The sequence below is a fragment of the Macaca nemestrina genome, chromosome 6 (genome assembly GCF_043159975.1).
Source record: "Macaca nemestrina isolate mMacNem1 chromosome 6, mMacNem.hap1, whole genome shotgun sequence".
In the NCBI taxonomy this organism is placed as follows: Eukaryota; Metazoa; Chordata; class Mammalia; order Primates; family Cercopithecidae; genus Macaca; species Macaca nemestrina.
The window spans coordinates 137,454,606-137,469,691 of NC_092130.1; the positions used below are offsets into that span (position 1 = coordinate 137,454,606).

The 15,086-nt window shown below is 42.0% G+C and overlaps 1 protein-coding gene across 5 annotated transcripts in view; it reads left to right on the plus strand.

Annotated features, from left to right (window-relative positions):
• The first annotated feature begins 3,922 nt into the window (after window positions 1-3,922).
• Window positions 3,923-15,086, plus strand: part of LOC105487486 (poly(A) binding protein interacting protein 1) — a 31,049-nt gene continuing 19,885 nt past the window's right edge. The window contains exons 1-3 of one of the 5 annotated variants that reach the window (XM_071098955.1): window positions 3,923-4,054; window positions 5,402-5,571; window positions 13,799-13,984. In XM_071098955.1, coding sequence (XP_070955056.1) covers window positions 5,473-5,571; window positions 13,799-13,984 — 285 coding nt within the window. In that variant the 5' untranslated portion in view covers window positions 3,923-4,054; window positions 5,402-5,472. Of the gene's footprint in view, window positions 4,055-4,308; window positions 4,825-5,058; window positions 5,201-5,401; window positions 5,572-13,798; window positions 13,985-15,086 lie in introns of those variants that run through there. The other 4 variants (XM_071098957.1, XM_011750948.3, XM_071098954.1 and 1 more) reach the window with 4 other exon arrangements.

Here is a 15,086-nt window from a genome sequence, read left to right on the forward strand (position 1 = left end):
TCTTAATTTCTCTGTGAGAAATGTCCAGTAGTGCAATTGCTGGGTCATACAGTACTAATATGTATAGTTTTTTAAAGAAACTATCAAACTGTTTTCTAGAGCGACTACAGCATTTTACATTTTCACCAGCAACGTATGAGCAACACAGTTCCTAGTTTCTCTACATCCTTGAATTTGTGTTGTCACTATTGTTTATTTGAGCTATTGGAATAAGTAGGTAGTGAAATCTCAGTGGTTTTTAAAACATTTTCCTACTAGCTAATTATGTTGAACATTTTTCATAGGCTTATGCTATCTGTATATTCCCTTCAGTGAAGTGTTCTTTCATTTATGTTTGGCCCTTTTCTAACTGAATTGTCCTTTTACAGTTGATTTGGGTTTTTTGTTTGTTTGGGTTTTTTTTCAGATGGAGTCACGCACAACCCAGGCTGGAGTGCAGTGGTGCGATCTCGGCTCACTGCAACCTCTGCCTCCTGGGTTCAAGCGATTCCCCTGCCTCAGCCTCCCAAGTAGCTAGGATTACAAGCATGCATCACCATACCTGGCTAATTTTTGTATTTTTAGTAGAGACGGGGTTTCATATGTTGTCCAGGCTGGTCTCGAACTCCTGACCTCAGGTAATCTGCCTGCCTCAGCCTCCCATAGTGCTGGGATCGCACCTGGCTACAGTATTCTCAATACAGTTGAGTTCTGAGGGTACTTTATATATTCTAGACACGAGTCTTTTGTCAAATATGTGGTGCCTTCATCCATTTTTGTTGCTATAAAAGAATAGCTGAGGCTGGGTAACTTATAAAGAAAAGGATTTTATTTGGCTCACTATTCTGCAGGCTGTACTAGAAGCATGGCACCAACATCTGCTTCTGGTGAGGGCTTCAGGCTGCTTCTATGCATGGCAGAAAGGGAAGGGGAGCCAGTGTGCAGAGATCACATGACAAGAGAGGAGGCATGAGAGAGGGGGAGGGTGCCAGGCTCTCTTCAACAACCAGCTCTTGAGGAAACTCCTTGGGAACTAGTAAAACCATAACTCATTCATTACTGTGAGAATGGCACCATGCCATTCATGAGGAATCTGCCACCATGACCCAAACACCTCCCATTAGGCCCCACCTCCAACATTCAGGATCAAGTTTCAACACGAGGCTTGGAGGGTCAAATATACAAACTATACCATGTGGTTTGCAAATATTTCCTCTTGCATATTTATGAAAATTTTCTCTTGGTAGCTGGCCTTGAAAGGCTGCACTGTCTACTCCCACAAAGTCTAATGATGATCCTGAGATCAACAAGTTCTAAACATCAGTCTTTTTTTTTTTTTTTTTTTTTTTTTACCATCACTAGACTGGTGACCTAAGGAAAGGCAGGACCATTGCAGGTGAGTCCTATTTCTGTTAAAAGCTTATAATGGACTAAGTACTGGGTTAGGACCTAAAGGATTAAAAGGCATCCTCTGTATTCAGAGGGCTAGTTTAGGGAAGGAGACATTTAAATAAACCAAATACTAACAATAACAATCTGGCATGCTAACTACTAAGACACTTTTCCCAGGGTACACTTATCACAAGGGAGAGAATCTAAGATTAGGCAGCTTGGGAAGTCTTACTGGAGAAAGGCTTTCAAGTACAGTTTAAGGAAACATATTTTTTTCATAGTTCACAGCAGGTCCTTTTCCCACATTACAACATATTTTCCAACCTGTCCAAATTTAGTTCTACTCTCCTTTCACCATAAATAAATAAGAAAGGCATACATGTGGATGATGAGCACTCTGATGATTCTCTTTAGGGAGGTCCACATGGTACTCACACGTTCATGTGTTTCTGTGTATGCATTTTGCAATACCTGCCAGTTAGCTCTAAAACAGTCCCAAGATGGATCTGAGCCCTTGTGGTATCTTGGCACCTTTTCTGTAAAATGAAGATATTGGAATGTCTAATTCACAGGATATGAGGATAAAATAAAATGATAAAAGCTCTTGAAAGGTGACTGACACATAACAAATATTAGATATTTTTATTATCATGATGCAAAATCCATTCATGTTATCTCCAAGTCCACCATCCACACATTATAAGAATAGGGCAAAAGTTATACAGTAACAAATACGGAGGAGGCAAAGGATATCTTACCTAACTTTCCTAACAAGAGGGTGTGAAGATGTCATGACATCACCATGGATGCAGTAATGGCCTTATCTTCACATAGGAAAGTCCCAGGTGTTAGAAAAGGTGCTATTCATCATAAAGGTTTTAAGGGGAAGTGAAAGGGTGGTGAGTGCAAACAAAAGCTTGGGACAGAATTGGGGCATCTACTTCAGTGGAGCATAACTCACCGTTAGTTTTCTAGCATCGTTTATGGGTCTTTCCTATATGATAGAAAAGTCCAGACAAGAAGTGACTGGTGACCACATACAATAATGAATTTTAAAATGTTAAAATTGCAATTTTTAAAATTGTAATCTTGTCTGTAATATATGCTCAGTGTTACAATACAGTTATTACTTTACAGATGAGGAAAGTGAGGCTCAGAGAAGCTAAACCCCTTACTTATTCAAAATCACACAGCCAGTAATAGTCAAGGCTGGAATCCCAACTCAGCTCTGGCAGACTGAATCCTATACTTTCCCTACACTGAAGAGCCACACGTACTGCTGGCTTCCTTCCCTGACTTCATTATTTTTGCCTAACATCAATAGCATGAATCATTTATTCATGATTGCCCTCGGTAAAGCCATTTTCTTATTCATTTAGGGGAAAACATTGTTTTCTTTATTAATCAGAAGAGAAAATGGTTAACAAAAGTTTGTGTTCCGAATTGAAATGATTCTTAAGATGAAAAGATAGAAAAACATGAAACCCTGCTTACAACACAAGGCTAAAATCAGAATTTGTGGAGATGGATCAATCCAACAGTAAGGAAATCAATTTTTCCTTCCTTGTCGTTACTCATGTTCATCCATCCTTTCGTTGGCATTAACACTGTTAGGCCTGACAAAAACAACAATTTACATATTAATAAAGTCTAGAATTGTGCTGTGCAACGCAGTAGCCACTAGCCACATGTGGCTCTTGAACCCTTGAAATGTGCCAATCCTGACTAAGATGTGCCGTAAGTGTAAAATATACACTGGATTCCAACTAGTATCTAAAAAACAGAGAAAATATTTAATATTTTAAATCACATTTTAAAATACCATTTTGAACATAATGGATTAAGTAAATTTAAATTAATTTCACCTGGGTTTTTGTTGTTGTTGTTTTTGCTTTTTTGAAACGGAGTTTCGCTCTTACTGCCCAGGCTGGAGTACAATGGTACGATCTCGGCTCACTGCAACCTCTGCCTCCTGCATTCAAGCGATTCTCCTGCCTCAGCCTCCCGAATAGCTAGGATTTACAGGCATGTGCCACCACGCCCGGCTAATTTTGTATTTTTAGTAGAGACAGGGTTTCTCCATGTTGGTCAGGCTCGTCTCCAACTCCCTGCCTCAGATGATCCGCCCGCCTCGGCCTGCGAAAGTGCTGGGATTACAGGCGTGAGCCACCGCGCCTGGCCTCACCTGTTTTTCACTCATTTAATGTGGCTTCTCGAAAATGTAAAATTACATAAGTGGTTTGCATTTGTGGCTCGCATTATATTTTCATTGGACAGCATTGATACAAGATGAAAAAGAGGGGAGAGTTACATTGAAAGGTAGCACATTTTCTTGAAATTTCTGGAGGGGAAGGTTAAAGCAAAGAGAACGAAGCTTGTTAAACGTAGGTGTGACCTACTGCGGTAAACACCTAGTGTGAATTAAAAAGGGGGGAACACATATTTTGATTCCGTTTCTACTCCCTTCCCCCGATGCTAACAGAGCAGGTGGCAGTCTCCCAGGGACCAGTCCTCAGCAGTCCGCGGGTCTCGGTCGGAGCCGAGTCGCTGAACACACCTGTGCGCCAGCGAACCCTGGCGCAGGGTCCACGCCCCCTCCCCCCGTGTTTTTATTTTCCGGGCGTCAACTGTCAGTCTCGCACGTCTCTCCTGAGAACTACCAAGTAGGTCGGGCCTGCCTGTGGTAAGCGTCCCCCTCACCCCTCATACCCCCAGCCTGGCCCCAGGAACCCAGATGCCCCTGCCCGAGCCTGGCTGCGGGCCGACCGGTGGCCGAGACGCCACTCGGCGGGCGGCCTGCTGGGCTTGGGGTCCCGCCAGCCGCGAACGGGAGGAGCCGCGCGGGCGCGTCCCGGGCCTCCGTGCCGCAGGGGGCCGCTGTGACCCGCCTGCGCCCCTGCCGCGCCGAAGGCGGGGAGCCGGGTTTTGGGGGAGAATTGGAAAGCCGAGGGTAGCCTCGGGGGGCGGGCGCTCTGGAGTGGCGGGTGCTCGGCCTGCTGTCCGCTCAGCCAGAAGCACCTAGCAGCCGGGCCGCCAAGCCGCCAAGCCGGGCCCGCCGCCCTCCTCCTCCATGAGGCCCGAGTGAGGCGCGGCGGCTACAGCCGACCCGCGGCGCCTTCCCCCCCGCGTCCTATCGCGAGCGCAGCGGCAGCGGCCCCTGGAGGAGGAGGCGGAGGAGGAGGAGCATGTCGGACGGTTTCGATCGGGCCCCAGGTGCTGGTCGGGGCCGGAGCCGGGGCCTGGGCCGCGGAGGGGGCGGGCCTGAGGGCGGCGGTTTCCCGAACGGAGCGGGGCCTGCTGAGCGGGCGCGGCACCAGCCGCCGCCGCAACCCAAAGCCCCGGGCTTCCTGCAGCCACCGCCGCTGCGCCAGCCCAGGACGGCCCCGCCGCCAGGGGCCCAGTGCGAGGTCCCCGTCAGCCCCCAGCGGCCTTCCCGGCCCGGGGCGCTCCCAGGTACGGAGCAGCTCTAAGGGCCCCAGTCCTCCTTGGCAAACGCTTCCCCACGGCCTTCCACGCGTGCCGAGGCCCGACGTTGTCTGCGGTCCCCACCCCCGGTTCCCCGAAAGCATTCCCCGAGAGGGCCGCGTGACCGGGTAGGGACGGGCCCGGAACCGGGTTTGGAAGGTGTCTGCTGGAATCCTTTGTGCGCCCGGCTGGGGGGAGGGGCCGGGTGCGCGGTCTCGGAGTTCGCCGTCCCGGGAGGAAGTAAAAATCGCCTCCCCTCAGCAGCCCTCTAAAGCGCGACCCTAGCAACCAACCACCTCTTTTCCACCGATCCCTTTAAAAAGACAGAGGGGAAAAAAGCTCGCAAGCACGCATTTAGAGGCAGGTATGCCCATAAATGAGTCACAGCAAGTCTATTGTTCCTTTTTGTAGGCTGTCTGTACACATCTCGGCGATAACCATAAATTTCATGACGGTTCCTATTTAACTCTTAAAAACAGACGCTTTTCAGATGGGTTTTCAGTATATAGCAAGTTGTTGTACAAAGGAAAGAAAGCATCTAACGCCCGGTTTTTTTCTTTCTCAGAGCAAACGAGGCCCCTGAGAGCTCCACCTAGTTCACAGGATAAAATCCCACAGCAGAACTCGGAGTCAGCAATGGCTAAGCCCCAGGTGGTTGTAGCCCCTGTATTAATGTCTAAGCTGTCTGTGAATGCCCCTGAATTTTACCCTTCAGGTTATTCTTCCAATTACACAGTAAGTACCCCCTTTTTCCTACAACTCTGGGTTAATTTACTGGAATAATGTGATTATTTGTTAGAGTATGTTTGTGCTTTCTGTACTACACCTAAAAAATTTTTTTATTGTGAATGTTTTGAATTATTGAACTCAGAATGAAGCAAAGCTGATTCAGGAATATATTTTGTAGTTATATTCAAGGTATTAGAATGTAAGCTTGAGAGTACACATCTGTGTTCTTGTTTCTAGTGATTATTCCATTATGTTAAAATAGACATAGTTTTGGTCCTAATTATTGTATGCAGAAATGTCCTACGGGGTTGTGATAAAGTATTTACATAGGTATAAAGAACGTTTAAACTTTCAGTTTTTCTTTGTAACTTATATAACAACTTTAAAACATAGTCACTTTTCTTAAATAGTCGTACAAAGCACAGTTGGAATATGTAGAAAGGAATTGTACTGGATAAACCCAGATGAGTAAATGCATAGGGATTAATTGTAGAGAAGTGGGAGGGAATCATTGAAGAAATGATTGATGATACTTTAGCTTAAGTCCTGTCTTTCATATCTTCTTAGTTTTATTGAAGTATAGCAGAGAATACTGTACTTAAGTGTTAGCTCAGTTTCATAGAGTGAACACTCAACTAACCAGCATCACAGTCAGGAAATAGAACATTATCAACATCCCAAAAACCCCCTCTGTCTCCTTCCAGTTGTTCTGGTGTCCAAGTATAACCACTGTTTTAACTTCATTGGATAGTTTTGCCTGTGTTCAAAGTTTATATAAATGAAGTCATATAGAATATTTTCTTTCTCACTTTCACTCAGAATCAAGATTACTCCATATTGTAGCATATAATTGGAGGTGACTTATTTTTATAACATTCCATTGCATGAATATATCCCATTTGTCTGACGAACGTTGGTAGCTTTCACTCTTGGGTTATTATGAATAGGGCACATTGTGTGTCTTGCTGGCTGTATGCCTTTATTTCTGTTTGGTATATACCAAGGAGTGGAGTTGCTGGGACTTAGGGTAGCCAGCTTTAGTAGAGACTGCCATGTAGTTTTCCAGAGATTGTTCCACTGTACATTCTGAGTAGTGTATGATTTCCAGTTGCTCTACTTCCTGGTCGGCACTTGGTATTTTCTATTTAAGTTTAACCTTTCTGGTGGGCGTATAGTATCTACTTGTGGTTTTAATTTGTATTTCTCTTATAACTGATAATGGCACACCTTTTTTATTACCTCTTTTTGGTTCTCCTTCCATATTTTACAGTAAAAGTATAGAAAAGCTATGTTCCATGTTTTAGATACTCCATGATTCTTACACTGTATAGGAAAAAGCTTTGGGATTGGAAAGAAAAAGATATAGCAGGAAAAGCAATTGATATAGAGTGAAAAAGGCCATCTATCGTGTGAGGCAGGAATGAGAGCATCTTGAGACTTGCCAGAAAATTGTATTTAGCTCACAGAGGAGAAGAACCATTAGAGCGCTATAAGTAGTTGAATAAACTCTTAAGGATGCTTGTTCTAGCAGCCACAAGCAGGTTCCCATTTATTTTCTTCCCTATTGACTTGGGCTATTTTATGATGGAGGTATACAGGGGTGTGTTTGTAACAATCGTGTATCAACTATTTTTACATGGTTCAAGTGACTTTGGGGCTGTAGAGCAGTATATAAAGTAATGTTAGTCCACTTACTTTGAGCCACTGCATCTTTTAGGCATTCCTTGCCATCCTCTTATAGATGAGCACCTCCTGTGCTCAATTTGCCAAAACAGATTGCAGCCTGGCACCTGGAAACCTGTGTGGCCTGCAGGTGTCTTCTCTGGCCCTGAATGGGTTTGTTTTTTCTTTTAGTTGTTTTAATTAATTACCAATACCTAAATTAGATATTAGAAACTTGAATCATAAAATCTGGCCTTAGTGGACTGGCATTGTGATACAGCAAAAATTGGTTGTAGCTGAGTAGAGGCATTCTCTTTAGATGGAGCCTGTGAGCTCTAATTTGCTTTCTGGCTTATTTCATTCATTTGTAATCTACCTGAATTCTACAGGCATTCAGGCTTACTACCCCTATTCTGGTATATTCTCTAGCCTTACTAGTTTACCCTAATCTTCACTCATAGTTAAGGCTAAAAAAGTTTTTCTCGATCCAATTAGCCACAGAACAGCAGAATCCTTTTTTCCCCCTGACTCTTAGGATGAGCTCTTGTTGCAAAGTAAATGTATTCTAGTGGTGGCCATAATCCAAAGTTAGCTACGTTCACTCACTCGTTCAACAAATAGTCAAGTACTTATCATGAGTCAAGCACTGGTGATACAGCAACAAACAAAATGGACAGAAATTCCTGTCTTCATGGATTCTCTGTTCTAGTAGTCTCCTGTCTCAGTTTCCAGACATTTATTGAGTCTGCTTTTGTTCTACACATGAAAATCTGTTTCCTGGTATCCTTTTTCTAACAGCCTTTATGGTAGTCTTCTGCTGTGCTTTCTTAACTCCTTCAAGGCACCAAGCCCTTTTATCTTCAGTTCTTCCTCTAATCCTGCTGCTAGAATTTCCTACTTTCCATGCCTTCTTACCAGTGAGTTGCTATATCCATTTATTCCTGGCCATTGTTTCTTCTCAGACAAACCATTATGCCTTGAATATTTCATCACAGTTCACTTACCAGAGCCAAAAATTTAACATAGGAATTCATAAAGCATTGATTAAGAGACAGAAGTTCCCTCCCTCCCCTGCAAAACGAGCTTTTTTTCTAAGAGAATCCCTCTTCAAGTTACTTCTCAGTTTTTCTTCTGCCTTGCAGTAGTATCATTCTCCAATAGGTAAAATTATTCACTGTCTCTCACTGTTCAAACCTCTGCAGTCTGATCTCCCTAATTATATTGATACTATTTTTGTGACTGATGTTCTTCCGATTTTTAAATTTATCCTCCTAAATCTCATTTTAAAACTTTAAGCACAGTAGGATCTATTCAGTTTATAAGTCCCCATGTGCCAGGTCCTATGCTAGGTGCAAAGGTACCTTTTTAGTCTATCAGAAGCTCCGTCTCATTTTTATAAGAACTAAGTATTTAAGGTATTAATTTTGTTCTTTTTTCTCTCTGAACATAATCTCCTTCATTCCCAAGACTCCGCAATGATTATCCTCTTCCAGATTTCAACCTATGAATTTATTCTGTAGCATTTGTTGTTGTGAGCACCTCTTCTCCCCTACCTCTTTGGCTTCTGTGGCAGTACTTTCTTTATCCTCCCAATTTGCAGATCATTCCTTTTCCCCTCAGATGACTGTTGGTGATGTTCTTTCTTCCATTTTATTACCTCCTTTGCTAATCCCACCTATTCCCTAGAATCTATCACTTATGTGCTAATAACCCTGACATCTTATTCTTCCTTTGAACTCTAGGCATACATTTTCATTTGTTTGACCACTTCCTGAGGACCTCACATTCAAATGCAAGTATAAAATCTATACACAGTATAAAAATTATCTCATGCGAATCTCTTCTTTCTAACTAGCTGCTTACACTAAGAACTGGGTGGCATATTGACTCACCTCTCCTGCACACCCTTGCCTTAGTTCAATCCAGCTAGCTAAAGTAGTCTTGACTGTATTCACTCTCTGTAGTGTCTGATCAGTTTTGTTTTATTCCCACTGTTTTGTAATAGGTTCTCATCTCTTGACAATGTATATAGAGTACCTACCATGAAACAGTACATTTTCTAATTGATATTGCTCCCAATCTCCCATAGAATTCTAAGAAAAATAAAACTTGAAAATATCCCTGTTTGGAAGCCATTTGATTCCACATTGAAGACTGAAGAAATTTGTGGCTTTAAAAAATCTGGTGCTAGAGAAGTAATGCAGGCTTTGATTCAAACACGTTGGAGTGCCTGTCTGTTCCAAATACTCTATCCCTCCTTTTTTGCTTAAAATGGCAGGCTCTGGATCCTCTGTTCTGCTATATTCAAAGCAGTTCTACTTTCTTCTTTTACTTATCAGATTTTACATTTTCTTAACAGAGTTCTATTGATTTAAAAAAAAAAAAAAAAAAGGACTGCAAATCAGTGTTCTAAGCAGCATTTTTGCCACAAAGAATGACATTTGATGGAAATAGGAAATTAGTACCTTCAGCTGGGACCCCTACCTTTGCCTTTCTCCTATTCCTTGTCATTAATAGTGGTAGGATACTACAAGTCTATAAAACTAACAACTGTATATCAAAAACTTAAGACTAGTTTTTAGTTATGAAATTCCCATATGTATGTAGTTAACATTAAGTATGTGAATGTGTACAATTATGCCTAACTGCTTTCACAATTTTATAATGTCAATATTTATAATGGGAACATTTTCTCACTCTAGAGGTAAGTACTGTTGTCTCTTGTTTTCTTAAATGGCTATATGATATTCCATTATACAGATACATGATAATGTATTTAACCAATTCCTTGTTAATGGATTGTTACATGGATTTTTTGGCAATGAACATCTTTGTACATAAAGTCAAAATTGGGTTTTAAGCTTTTGTCATTTGAGTTTCACATAGAAGTTAAAAGTATAGACTTTGTTCTGCCCCCAATTCTAACTAGTTTTGTGACCATGCACAGTCACTTAAGTTGGTGCATGGTCCTTCCTTGCTCAAACCCTCTCCCCCATCCTGTTTTTCCTACTCCCTTAAGAGCCAGTTTCCTTAATTTGGCCCCCAAAGCCCTCTGAGATCTCTCTCCTTATCTGCCTCATTGACCTTATTAGTTACCACCCTTCCTTAGCTTCTGTATTCTATTGTCTTTGTTTTTCAAAGCTATTAGGCCTCCTTGGGGCCTGTGTGCTTTTTGTGCCCTGAGAAAGACAGAGAATGTCTTTCCTTAAATATTTGTATGGCTGGATCTTTTTTTCTTTCTCAGTTTATATATTAACTCTAAGAATCTTTCCTTGGCTTTTTGCTTTTTATTCATTTATTTTTATTTTATTTATTTATTTTTTTGGTAGTATATTTCAACTTCTAAATACGTCTTCCATCATGGGCGATGAGCTCCATGAGAGGAGAGCCTGAGCCTTGTCTGCTTTATTCATGTCATGGCAGTATCCCATCCCCAAGACAGTCTTTAGCACTTAGTAGACACTCAGCAGCCACACCATTTTGAATGAATAACCAAAGTGACTTAACTACTCTGTGCCTGTTTCTTCTGTGAAGGGAGGATAATAATGCTTACCTCAAAATTTTGTAGGTTAAACAAGAGGCAGGCAAAGCCCTTATGGTGTCTATCACATATCTTATATGCAGCTGGTGGCTATTAGCTTATTAATTGGAGTACCATCCTAGGTGCCAAGAAATACAGCTTTGTATCATTCTTTTTGGATGCTTTTTATACTTTAGCCCATTTATGTATGAATATATGGTTTTTACATTTGGAATATGACTCAGTATTCTCCTAGAAATTTAAAATGTAATTCATTTGTTGAGCACTTTGTGCTTTACTATGTGATCTTCACCAGTCTAGGCAAATTTGATTAATTCACTTAATCCTCAGAGTCATAGCTATAATATCTATGATTAGTAAATAATTTCATCAATATTAATACCTCCTATATAGTAGAGTGTTTAACTTGGGTTCAAATGTGTGACCAAAATTTAATGTATTAGAGTTTATATATCCTTCTATTCAATGAACACTATACGTGAATGAAAAAGGCACATGAATCTGCTGTTTCTACAGCTGGTTTTACTTCCTGAGTGCCTCTCATAGTACATGCAACTTTTGCTAAGTATCCCTTCAGTCTCTAAAGATACATAGGCCGGGCATAGTGACTCTTACCTGTAATCCCAGTGCTTTGGGAGGCCGAGGTGGGTGGATCATTTGAGGTCAGGAGTTCGAGACCATCCTGATCAACTGGTGAAACCCCATCTCTACTAAAAATGAAAAAAAAATTAGCTGGGCCTCGTGGTGCATTCCTGTAGCCCCAGTTACTCCGGGAGGCTGAGGCAGGAGAATCGCTTGAACCTGGGAGGCAGAGGTTGCAGTGATCAAAGATCTTGCCACTGTACTCCAGCCTGGGTGACAGAGCGAGACTCCATCTCAAAATAAATAAAACAAAAAATAAAGATACATAAAAAGTGTACAACATGACCTCCAAATGGTGGTCATTTGAAGTAGTAGCACTATAGTGGTCCGTTTTCATGCTGCTGACAGAGACATACCCGAGACTGGGAAGAAAAAGAAGTTTATTTGGACTTACAGTTCCACAAGTCTGGGGAAGTCTCAGAATCATAGCGGAGGTGAAAGGCACATCTGACATGCAGCACCAAGAGAAAAATGAGGAAGAAGCAAAAGCAGACACCCCTGATAAACCCATCAGATATCTTGAGACTTACTCACTATGACAAGAATAGCACGGGAAAGACTGGCCCCATTGATTCAATCACCTCCCCCTGGGTTTCTCCCACTAACACATGGGAATTCTGGGAGATACAATTCAAGTTGAGATTCAGGTGGGGACACAGCCAAAACCATACCAAGCACCAACAGTAGAGGAACAGCTGGACAATTGGTAGTGTTAGTCTTTCTCCTAAGACCGTGTCCTGGGCCAGGCGCGGTGGCTCACGCCTATAATCCCAGCACTTTGGGAGGCCGAGGTGGGCGACACCTGAAGTCAGGAGTTCGAGACCAGCCTGGCCAACATGGTGAAACCCTGTCTCTACTAAAAATACAAAAATTAGCTGGGCATGGTGGCACATGCCTGTAATCCCAGTTACTTGGGAGGCTGAGGTACAAGAATAGCTTGAACCCGGAAGGTGGAGGTTGCAGTGAGCCAAGATCACACCACTGCACTCCAGCCTGGGCGACAGAACAAGACTCTGTCTCAAAAAAAAAAAAAAGACTTTCTCCAACGTGGAGCATTTCTAAGGGTGTTTTGACCACATATGACTTTTTTTTTCCTCTATGCACTCACTGACTTTAGAACTTAACCCCTTCACAAAATGCTTCTGTTTTGTAGTCGTAACTTTTTTATGTGACTTTTCTGTTTTTTTTTTTTTTTTTTTTTTTTGAGACAGAGTCTCACTCTGTCGCCCAGGCTGGAGTGCAGTGGCCGGATCTCAGCTCACTGCAATCTCCGCCCCCCCCGGGTTTATGCCATTCTCCTGCCTCAGCCTCCCAAGTAGCTGGGACTACAGAAGCCCGCCACCTCGCCCGGCTAGTTTTGTATTTTTTAGTAGAGACGGGGTTTCACTGTGTTAGCCAGGATGGTTGCAATCTCCTGACCTCGTGATCCGCCCGTCTTGGCCTCCCAAAGTGCTGGGATTACAGGCTTGAGCCACTGCCGCATCCAGCCTATGTGACTTTTCATTTGACTCTGTTTGGAGAAGGTTAAATTTCATCAAGCAATATAGTTATTATTAGATTTTAACTGTTTGGTAAAGTTTAAGGCGCTTTGGGTGGTATTCCAGGCCCTGAGATGTGAAAGTTGCTGCCCAAGTCTATTATCTTTTGTAAAACTCACCCACTCAGCCTCCTGCCATTAATGAAAAGGTTGGGAACTGCCAAAGGTGACAGTGGTGGAAACCACATTAGCTGGAAACTACTGCTGCTATCAAGGTTTTGTTAGAAACCTGGATGTAGCAGCCAAAAGATCTCCTTCCATTTACACTATAATGAAATTTTAGTTACTCGAGCAACTTTGTGCATTTCTTTGCCCTTGGGGATTAACAGATGATAAAACTTACTAGGTTTTTGTGTTTTTTCCCCCCCAATAAAAAAGTTGTCAAACATCTGCAGAAATACAGAGTATTTGGTATAATGAATCCTCATGGCCTCAACAGTAAGCTACATGTGGCCATTCTTGTTTTTATATCCCTAGTCCACACTTCCCCTTCCATTTTGAAGCAAATCCTAGATCTTATTTCATTCGTAAATAGATCCGATTCTTAATTTTTGTATTGGCACTGTACTGATATATTGGTTTAAACTTTATTTCTCAGCCGTCTTAGAAGTTGACCCAGAATGAGAAGACAATTCCCTATTCTGCTAAACAGAACCTTTCTGCTGTTAATATTATAACATTTCAGCTTTTAGGCAAGGAAGAAAAATAGCTCAATTGACAATTTCATTGATGAACGTAAATTTTTATCATGTGAAGGATCTTTAAAAAAGCATTTGTGCTAGAGACATAGCACTTTGTGTGTTTCAGCCAGTTGCATAGATTAAAATTTTTTTTTCATTTTTGATCCATAGGAATCCTATGAGGATGGTTGTGAGGATTATCCTACTCTGTCAGAATATGTTCAGGATTTTTTGAATCATCTTACAGAGCAGCCTGGCAGTTTTGAAACTGAAATTGAACAGTTTGCAGAGACCCTGAATGGTTGCGTTACAACAGATGATGCTTTGCAAGAACTTGTGGAACTCATCTATCAACAGGTATGTTGGCTTATAGCATGAAATGACCTTCAGATAGCTTCCTTGAAGCCCAAGGATAGTGGCTACTCCTTGAGGGAGACCAGATTCATGATCACCTGCCTCCACACTTAACTCTTTATAGTTTCTGGGAGTTCTAAGTCTGTCTTGTATAAAATTCCTGTAGTTAGGGATCGAAGGGCAGAGCCAGACTGGATTGCAAGTTCACCTGTGTAGTCAAGGTTCTATAGGCAGTATTCACCTGTTCGGCCAAAGCTCTATACAGGCAGTGTAGTATAGAAGGTGATATGGGCACTGAAAAGGAAGGCTACATAAGTGCCACCCACCCAAGTAAACCCTGCCCCTTGTTTTGCAGGCTCTGAGATTAGCAGTACCAGAAAAGACTGCAATTCTTTTCCGCTATGTGTTGAATTGAATAGTAGTATTAGAGTAAGGGAGGAAAAAAATTAAGAGAATTTGCTTGCCTCATAAATAAGTCTTTAAAAAAAGAAAGCCAGACCATAAAACGTCCTGTCTTGAGTCTTAACATTTCTACTTGTCTTTGCTTTCTTTTAAAATTTAAGGATTTCATCTTAATTCCTTGAAAATCTAATTTAGTCAATTGAAATTGTTTCATTATACAACATTTAGTTTTGATCCCAGTATATTGGTCATTAGCATATTAACACTTTTTTTTTTTTTTTGATATGGAGCCTTGCCCTCTCTCCCAGGCTGGAGTGCAGTGGTGCAATCTCAGCTCCCTGCAACCTCCACCTCCTGGGTTCAAGCAATTCTCCTGCCTCAGCCTCCCAGGTAGCTGAGATTACAGGTGTGCACCACCATGCCCAGCTAATTTTTGTATTTTTGATAGAGACAGGGTTCCACCATGTTGACCAGGCTGGTCTCGAACTCATGACCTCAAGTGATCAGCTTGCCTTGGTCTCCCAAAATGCTGGGATTATAGACATGAGCCACACCTGGCCTCATTAATGCTATTTTAAAAGTGAAAAATACAGTAGACAACACTGGCTTAACACAAACTTAGTGTGAGACTGGTCAAAAAAAATGGGCCATGATCAGAAATGTAAACTTTAGGTTCTTTAATTCATTGCTACAAGAGCAACTC